The sequence below is a fragment of the Hyperoodon ampullatus genome (genome assembly GCF_949752795.1).
Source record: "Hyperoodon ampullatus genome assembly, chromosome: 3".
Classification (NCBI taxonomy): domain Eukaryota; kingdom Metazoa; phylum Chordata; class Mammalia; order Artiodactyla; family Ziphiidae; genus Hyperoodon; species Hyperoodon ampullatus.
In genome coordinates this window covers 104325012-104334736 of record NC_136916.1, presented here as the reverse complement: position 1 = coordinate 104334736, position 9725 = coordinate 104325012, and the positions used below count along the sequence as shown (strand labels likewise).

At 49.9% G+C, this 9725-nt stretch overlaps 2 protein-coding genes across 2 annotated transcripts; one reads left to right on the top strand and one right to left on the bottom strand.

Moving 5' to 3' along the window:
- Nucleotides 1–5721: 5721 nt before the first annotated feature.
- Nucleotides 5722–6183, top strand: RNASE13 (ribonuclease A family member 13 (inactive); the record flags this gene model as incomplete). Its single annotated transcript, XM_079700321.1, is given in 2 exon segments — nucleotides 5722–5739; nucleotides 5743–6183. Coding segments are annotated over 2 exon segments (459 nt in total).
- A 1671-nt stretch (nucleotides 6184–7854) lies between these two features.
- On the bottom strand, nucleotides 7855–9725 carry TPPP2 (tubulin polymerization promoting protein family member 2; the record flags this gene model as incomplete). The annotated part of the gene is made up of 3 exons (XM_079700443.1): nucleotides 7855–8348; nucleotides 9150–9303; nucleotides 9553–9725. 3 exons carry the CDS (start codon nucleotides 9723–9725, stop codon nucleotides 8160–8162), a joined length of 516 nt encoding a protein of 171 aa, XP_079556569.1. The 3' UTR covers nucleotides 7855–8159.

Here is a 9725-nt window from a genome sequence, read left to right as displayed (position 1 = left end):
CTCTGGATACCGATGGAAAGCCCGTGAGAGTTTCCCTCCAAGCAGGAGCAGATCCAAGTTCTGTTATCCTGATTGTGTTGCTCCCGGGATAAATAAAGGTAGCTGACTCATTTTTGTAGACGGGGAAAGTGAAAAAAACAGCAACTCGGGGTCAGATGTGGGATTCACTTTGGGTCTTTGAATTCTCATGACCTTTCCTGGAACAGCTGTGGATCTGGAGGAAGCAGCAGGGACAGAAGTTTGGAATCTTTGGCTCGCAATGCCTTTAGACAGGCCAGGATGTAGGAGTGGGGGACCTGGTCTGGGGTTGAGAGGCCTCACCAGGTCACTCTGTCTCATAAGCCATTGCCAGTTCCTCATTTATCTCGAGAATAAAATATAAATTCCTTAGCCTGATATTCAAGGTCTGCCGTAATCTGGCAAACCCGTCTTTCTAACTTTATCTCTGACTTTTCTCCCACTGATTGCCTCAACCCCAGCCAGGCTGGTTTTCTCTCTTTCCTCAAACATACCTTTCATGATTCTCTTTATCTCCGCTTAACTCAACTGTTCCTTGAGACGCATCCCGAGGTCCCAGGTGACTCCCTCTCTCCCCAGAAAACTTTCTCTGACCCTCCTAATTCAGAGGGATCTCTCTCACCTCTAAATTCGTACATTTACTGTCTTCAAGGTGTATAATTTTCTGCCATGAATCATTGGTTATTTCTTCATATATATGTATTGCTTTCCTCCAGTTTAGACTGTCAATTCCCAGAAGACAAGGACCATCTCTTATACTACTTCTGTACCTCCCACAGGATGTAGCATAGTGCCTTGCATATAAGGGACCCTAAATGATTCAAATTCTATGTTAGAAGGCATTCATTCTGCCCTTGAATGATCCCAGTCCCAGTTGAGGAACTGACAAGGCAGTTCCTGAACTTTAACCCTGGGGTGGAGGTGAACCTATGACAAGAAGGTTGAAATGGCTGAAGCAATCCTTTGGGTTCAAGGACAACCCAGGACAGTTTGCTCTTTGAACAATATGAGTTGGACAGGGCAAAAGTGAGGCCAGTGAGATTGTAGTGAGCTCACTTGGGGCAAAATCTTGAGCCTCCCCGTCAATCATAGGGAATCACCCCCGCACTTGTCACTCTAGTCAGTGGTTCTAGAAATCCTACCATTGGGGAGGAGAGAAGGGAAAGAATGTGTAGATGGTTATATGCAGAAAGTCACTTTTACGGGAAAAATAACAAAAAGTTGTTTCAATGATGAACTATCAATAATCCTTTTGCTGGTAAAAGAAACAGCACCATCACAAGCAAAGTCTAACAAAAATATTTCTAAGTCTTGGATATTTACCAATCCTTTTCAATATATAAAGTATAAATAAGTCTGCTTTTGTTAGGAAATCTGATTCTCTCATTAGGCCAGAATTTCTCAACCTCAGTACAATCTACATTTTTGTCTGGATACTTCTTTGCTGTGGGAGCCGTCTTGTGCAATGTAGGATGTTTAGCAGCATCTCTGGCCTCTACCCACTAGATGCCAGTAGCACCTCCCAGTTGTGACAACCAAAAAAAAGTCTCCAGACGTGATCCAATTGCTCCCCGTTGAGAACCACTGAATTAGACATATGACCTCAAGCAAGCTACCATCCATCTCTAAAACTTAGTTTCTTCATCTCTAGGATGATTCTTGCATATGTAAAGTCCAGTATAATGGGGTAACAATTCCACAAATCTCAGGCTTTGTCAGAATGGATGAAGCAATCCTATGGATCAGCTCCTCTGGGATAGGATTTTAAAGACCAGACCAGTAGGACAGTAGGTTGGAACCTGGAGGCCCATCGCACACTCAGCACTTTTCCTGGGCCCGTGCTCAGGCCTTTGTAACATATGTTCATATGTGTGTTGTTCCTACTGAATTGTAAATTTAATCTGGACTGGAACTGTCTTATTTACCTTTCTAATTTCCCCAACATTTGTCATAGTGCTTTTCAGATAGTATTCAACAATTTAAAGTATTTAAAAGTAATCAATGTGGGGCATGACTAATAGAAAGCTTGGTGAAGATGAATTTAAGTCAGGTGTTAAAGAGGGCTCTAGATTGGCAGAGTGGGGATGTGGGGAGGTCACTTGGCTCATTTGGGGAATATAAGACTTTACAGGGCTTCCCTGGTGGCACAGTGGTTAAGAATCCGCCTGCCAATGCAGGGGACACGGGTTTGAGCCCTGGTCTGGGAAGATCCCACATGCCGCAGAGCAACTAAGCCCGTGAACCACAACTACTGAGCCTGCACTCTAGAGCCCACGAGCCACAACTACTGAGCCCAAGTGCCACAACTACTGAAGCCCACACGCCTAGAGCCCGTGCTCTGCAATAAGAGAAGCCACCGCAATGAGTAGCCTGCACACTGCAAGGAAGGGTAGTCCCCGCTCGCCACAACTAGAGAAAGCCCACGCGCAGCAACGAAGACCCAATGCAGCCAAAAATAAATAAATAAAATAAATTTTTTTAAAAAAAGGAAGGCTTTGCAGATGTTAAGTGAGTTGGGGGGAAAAGTGAGTTGTTATAAGACCTAGGAGACCATATCCCATTTTCCATTTATATATTGTTTAATGGCTAAAAGTCACCTCCATATTGACCATCTCATTTTATTCTTGCAGCCTCATGAGGTAAGGAAGGCTTCCATTTTATAGAAGAGGAAACAGAAGCTCAGTAGGTTATCTGAGATCAAGCCCTAAACTCTTTCATCTACGATGTGCTGTTCCATCTCTGTAACACTGTGTGCAGAGGTTAGCGGTGGTGGGTGGGTAGGAATGAAGAAAGAAGAAGACCAAGAGGCATGACAAGCCCCTTTCTCTTCCAAGGGAAGCTGCAGCCTTGAGCAAATAAGGAAGAGGTGGCACACTCTGAATCTGGGGCCACAAAGTGCTAGCTTCCTCGAAACAAAGACTTTGAGTCAGCCAGGCTCTGGCACCACCCTGCATGGATTCCCACTGGGTGTTGGCTGATACACCAGCCTGAAGGATACAGATGAGCTACCTGCCAGTGTAGGCTTTATCCTCACTTACTTGGCTGTGCACACTTCCCTGGGGAGGTGCTCCGAGCAGACGCTTCTTAAACAGGACGTCCGGGCTGATCTTCACATGAGCTGGCTCAGCGGAACTGATGGGGGTGAGAGCGGGAGGAGAGAGCAGCGTGCTGCGTAGAGGAGATAATGTGAGCGAGAGGTGGGGTGGGCACCAGTGGGGGAAGCAGGCAGAGATGGAGATGCAGTTGGAGACATGGTGGCGGCCAGGTCATGGAAGTCTTCTGTCCTATGAGTTGTAGAGTCCTTCTGGAGTTGGAGAGTGTGTGGTGTCCAGGAGAGGGGAAAGCCTGAGCAGGGGAAGAAATAGGAATGGAAGAGACTGGTTCGGGAAAAGTTTTAGTTAAGATGCTCAGGGCTGGGACTTGCCTGGTGGTCCAGTGGTTAAGACTCCGTGCTCCCAATGCAGCGGGCCTGGGTTCGATCCCTGGTCAGGGAACTAGATCCTGCAAGCCACAACTAAGAGCCGCGTGCCACAATGAAGATCGCATACACTGCAACTAAGACCTCGCGCAGCCAAACAAACAAATAAATAAATACTTTTTTTTTTTTTTTTTTTTTTTTTTTTTGCGGTACGTGGGCCTCTCACTGTTGTGGCCTCTCCCGTTGCGGAGTACAGACTCCAGATTCGAAGGCTCGGTGGCCACAGCTCACGGGCCCAGCCGCTCTGCGGCATGTGGGATCTTCCCGGACCGGGGCACGAACCTGTGTCCCCTGCATCGGCAGGCGGACTCTTAACCACTGCACCACCAGAGAAGCCCAATAAATATTTTTAAAGAATTAATAAAAAAAAAAAAAAAGATTGTCAGAGCTGCGTGACTGATGGACTCATGCTGGGATTGAGTACTCACCATGTGCCAGGCGCTGGGCTAAGAGCTTTTGATATACATCTTAACGAATCCTAAGACTGCCACGAGGTACAGAATATTATCCTCATTAACTGATGAAGAAACTGAAGCTTATACCTGTTTAGTGAACTTAGACTGATGGTGTACAGCCTGGAAGCAGTAGAGCCAGGATGCAATTCCTGGTCTGTTTTACTCAAAAGCTTTGCTCTTAACCACCATGCAGTACCGCCTCCAAACGGGTGGGATTAAGGAGAGGGCGGGGTCGAGGACCACTCAGATTTCTTGCGTAAGTAACTGAGGAAAGGGACAAGGCAGGAGGGAAAGCGAGTTGGGGAAGGATGGGTTCAGTTTTGGACTCTGCTTTGTGCTGTCAGAAAGAGCAAGTGTACGGGGGCTGTGAACGAGGAACACCCATGCGTCTCTCTCGTGTGCCCCCCACCCTTCCTGAACTACACACTGGCCTTGGGACACTCAGCATTCTCTGTTTTGACTCCCTTCTCCCGCTCTCCAGGGAGAGAATGGTAAGCTGTCCTAAGCCCACAGCCTGGACAACAGGTGCGTGGAGGCAAGGCTGAGAGGCCTGTGGGCATCAAGGACTGTGGCTGGCAGGCTCTGGGGAGCTAGCTCTTTGGTTCTGATGAAGGGGCAGGTGTTGATGAAGAAGAGTTAGGAGCCTGGCCCTTTTTTCCAACATGACAAACTACAGCAAGAATCTGATCTGCTGGACACAGGCGGTCCACACCCTCTCAAGTCCAGGCTATGCTGTCTAATCCCACCTGACAAGTTTGAGGCTTCAGGGTCAGCATGCGTAGATTTCCAGGAGTGCTGTGACTCTGAGAGGGCCTGAGGTTACAGATGAGAGTGTCAGTGTGATCACGATTGGAGTGAAGTTGATGGTGGGGTTGGTGGGGGGTCCACACCGAGGTCTTTGTTTCTCAACCCAACACTCAGGCGGGAGGCCCTTGCGTACCTGGCCTCCGGGAATCTAGTGAGTGGGATGAGAGGGCGGAAGACCCTCTGTTCTCTGAGGGTCAGGAATAAGCAGCACTTTGTTCCTCAGGAACATGACGGTGCTTTCCTTGTCACCTTTCCACAGGAGCATGGCCTATGAACCAGAGAAGACATCAAAGGAAACCCAAGAACTTCGGGACTTCTCACAAGGAGGCTGGAACTAAGTGTGCTGATGACACCAGAGAGGAGGAGACCAGAAAGCAATGTCTCTTTCCTCCCCCTCATCCACCCCCCTCAGCACAGGGGCTCCTCAAACCCAGGGGACACTCCTTCCTCCCAGACTGGTCTTCATCCAGAAACCTTTCTAGCCTCTTCTTACCTTTGGGCTGTCCTTGGCCTCAGGAAGGAAGAATCCCACCCCTGCCCTGCTGCCCTCCAGCTCCTGTCCTTCCACTTCAGTCAGAGAAGTGTATCTGAGCCTGTCCCTTCTGGACCCTCTGCATTTTTACCAGAAGGATTAATGGGGCCAGGGATAAAGGGGAAGCATCTATCACCCAAGGACCAGTTGGATCTCGTATTTCGTAAGTGTTACAGCTCCCGGACTGGGTGAGGCTGAGACCCTAAGATAGACCAAGCTAGAGGTGGCTGACCAGATGGGTGATCTTGGGCAAATGTCTCCTCTCTCTGAGGCATGAAGACTTGGGCCAGATGATCTCTGAAGAACAGTCCGGCTTTGAGGGCATAGGGGGAAGGCACATGGGGAAGGCTGGGGGAAGCTCTGGGAAGGGGCGGACAGCCACTCGAGACCCACCTCTGCTTCCAACCACCTTAACTCTGCCAGCAGGAAGAATGGCACCACCTGTGGTCTAGCTCCTGTTCCTCCAGCTTGTTCCAGGGCCAGCCTTGGTCGAAAACATCCAGCTACAGCTTGCCATCAAGAACTTCCGTACCTTACATATCGACTATCTCAAGGTTAACTACGCAAAGGGTTTCTGGGGCTACTGTAATGGTCTGATGTCCTATGTACGGGGCAGACAACAAAGCTGGTATTGCCCAAAGATCCATTATGTCTTACATGCCCCGTGGACAGCCATCAAGAAGTTCTGCAAGTACAGCGAGAGCTTCTGTGAGAATTACAATGAATATTGTACAGTCACCCAGGACTCCTTCCCCCTCACAATCTGCTCCCTGAGCTCCAAGCAGCCACCCACCAGCTGCCACTACACCAGCACCCTAACCAACCAAAGGCTCTACCTGCTCTGCTCCCAAGAGTATGATGCTGATCCGGTAGATATCATTGGCCTCTACTAGGGATGGGAGGTGTTAAGTCTGAACTAGCCCCCCTACTGCCGCTACAGACCAGCCTGTCCCCACTCCTGAAGCTCTGATCCCTGGTACAAGGCTTCCTTCCTGGCTTCAAAGGTAGGCAGGATCCCCTCCCAAGAGATCAGGGAGATAGAAAATATGTCCAGAGCTTTGGTCACCATGCAAAATTGTCTTCTAGGCTCCTTCTAACTTGTTCATCTCCCCCCATCACTCCTGCCACCACCCTCCCTCCCTCACAGACAGTTTCACCCACCCAAGAAGCTGACTGTGTCCAGTTGGCAGTGACTGTCCATCTACTGGGCCAGATCCTGTATCGTGGCTGGAGGCCCAGAGCCTCAGCTCACACCATGGTACCAGTTCCGAATCTCAAATCCCCATCCCTGCCACCCTTCCCTTCTCAGTCTTCCCCATTTCCCTTATGATTCCCTCTACTCGCTCACCCACACGGTAGGTATCTCTAGCTATAGGAACCTCCCTGAGAGTTTTAGACTCATATTAGCTTCATTTCTCCAGGCCACGCCCCCTCCCCCCGAGCTCTCAGTCTGTTCCTCTCTATGGAATCACTGATTTCCTCTTCATGTAACCTGTCCTTTCTGTCCTCCTTCCACCATGGAGCCCAGTGCAGTCTCTCCCCTACACACCCAACCTCTTTAGTCACCCTTTATTCTTCTCTGACCTCTTTTCCTTCTATCCGTCTCAGCTTGGTTCACTGCAGTTCCAAATTATCTTCTCTGACCTATTCCCCCCGGATTCCTGCATCCTTTTACTTCCCAACCTCCTCCTAACATCCCCCAAACTCCAGAATCTGCCTCTGACAAGGCAAGGGTGAAGTGGGCCCAGCTGTAGTCACAGAAGATTTTAAAACCATATCTGAATTATGTAAGATATAACCATTGGATGAAACTAGGTGAAGGGTACAGGGGACCTGTCTGTACTTTTTGCATCTGCCTGTGAATCACTGCAAAATAAAAAGATAAAAAAACACATCTGAATTAGTTCTGATTTCATTCCTTTTTCCTCAGTGCACCAGAACTCCTACTCTCAGAGTCCTGGAGGCCACCCACCTCTGGCCATCTTCCTGGGCTATGCTTGGCAGTCAGTAGGATCTTCCATTCCATGTCTACCATGATGGAGGTGGGGTGGGGTAAAACTCAGTTCCAGGCTGGGTGTTGAAAATGGATTCTCCCTCCCCATCAGCTCTAGAATAAACTCATAACAGGAGTTAGGCTAAGTAGATCTTTGGCCTACCCTCTCTGGTTTCTATTTCTCCCCCAACAAAACATGGGTTGCAACAGATGAGGAAGGTGGAGGGACCGGGAAGGGTCTAGTTGCTAATACCTGGGTCCTACTAGCTCCAATCAGGAATTTCTACTCCCCTTTGGCAGGTCAAAGGGGATGGATATCAGTATTATGTGAACACAAGTAGCAAATACTTTTGCCTCCACATCTAGCTTCTCTCTTATCTCCAAATATATTCCTCAGCCGTGTTCTTAGAAGCAGCTGTTGAAGGGGATGCTACCTAATGGTGGGGAGGCCAAGTAGAGTAAAGGGTGTGGTGCTGAGAACCCCCATCCTTGGGTTTCTCAGCTCCTCTCTCTGTCTCTGTATCAAGGGGCCCCTCTTCCCTCACCCTGGTGGAAGACAGAGCCCATGAGCTGCTGCACACACAGATGTTTATTGTCCCCCAAGTTCCCCGGTGTTAAAGATGCAGGGTCGGGGCTTCCCTGGTGGCGCAGGGGTTGAGAGTCCTCCTGCCGATGCAGGGGACGCGGGTTCGTGCCCCGGTCCAGGAAGGTCCCACATGCCGCGGAGCGGCTGGGCCCGTGAGCCATGGCCGCTAAGCCTGCACGTCCGGAGCCTGTGCTCCGCAGCGGGAGAGGCCACAACAGTGAGAGGCCCACGTACCACAAAAAAAAAAAGATGCAGGATCGAGGGCCGGCAGGCTAAGATGACGCTACTCCCTAGTTGCTGCCCTTCTTATCATAGGTGCCAGCACCCTTGTAGCCACTCACGTAGCCTGAGTTGTCAGTCATGTCCTCCCGTCCCGCGATGCCTTTGCCCTTGCCACTCTGGTCAAAGCGCTCCTTGTGGGTGCCCGTGTACTTGCTGGTGTCCGTCAGCTGGCTCACCCTTCCCACCGTCGTCGCTTTCTGCAAGCCAGAGGATGAAGCGTCTGAGCCCTCTCCCTTCCCCTCCACTGTCACGCCCCTTCTCTAGAGATGGCCTTCTAGTAGTTCAACTAGTTCTCAGAGCTCTTGTTCAACCCTTGGCATGGTGCTGCTTGCTTAGGGCCCAGGTGCAGCTGTAGGCAGGAACTATAATAAGAGCCATCCACTTGTGAGGAAGAAGTCTGGTGTATGGGAATGAGTGGGGTGTGTGTGTGTGTGTGTGGATTTTTCTGCTTCCAGAGGAGCTATTTTGACTAGGCTGCAGCCAGAGGACTTCAACCCCGGACCTAAAACACAAAGTCTGTCCTGTTGGGAAGGCCCTATTTGAAACCTAGAATAGGAAGAGCTTTTAGTAGAGAGGGGACAAGTAGGGAGCAGAGGGCGGGTGAGACGGAGGAAGTCAGATATTTCACCTTACATAAGAGCGGGAAGAGGAGTGAGGATCAGGTACCAAGGCGTCTGCACTCAGTGTCCCCCAAAAGCCACCAGGCCCTAGTTGCCTGGCCCAGATCCTGGACGCTTGGGAATGAGTCTAAGTTTTACTATTAAAATAGCTGTGGACCTTGGGTAAGTCATTTCCTCTCACAGTTTCCTCACCTCTGAAATGACTCGACGATCTCTAAAGTCTGTTTCAATACCAACAGTGTCCAGAGGCCTTCTGCCCTATCTCCCTGCAGTGCTGCTATTGGCAGGGGTTAGGGACATCGGCATGGAGGAAGGGACACAGGAGCAGCAGGGACTCAGGAAAGTAGGGTCAGGGGTCAGGAATGAAGACTCACTCACAGTAACACCGGTGATAGCTGGGTCCTTGCCCTCCATGAGTCTATAAATGTTCTCCAGGGCTTCATCCGGCCTTTTCCCCTTGAACTGCTTCTGGCCCAGTTCTTTCATTGCTTCCTGGAACTGTTGGAAAGTGATGGTTCGGGTATTCTTGGCCCTGATCAGTCAGACAGAAATCCAGGAACTCAGGAACATGAACTCATCACCTTCCAATGTCCAACCCTCCCCTTACTCAGACAGGGCCTCTACACACTGAGTGCCTTGAGGACAGGGACTAGCACAGTGCCAGACACCCAGCAGGTGCTCAGGAGACACATTACAAATGTTCCACCACAGAAACCCTCCCACATCCCACCACCTTGTTAGTTCTACTCACCACCCCCCACTCCCGTCTCTGGTGCCTTACTTGACTTTGATGAACACGATGTCCACGTCAGTGGAGGTGACCCTCTGGTCATCCATGATGCCACAGTCTTTGCACAGCTTGGAGAAGTTCTTGTTGTTCATTTCAGTGCCACTGCTTGACAATCCTCCAAAGACAGCAAACCGCTGGAATGTTCTTTCTGCTTCTGATGCCAT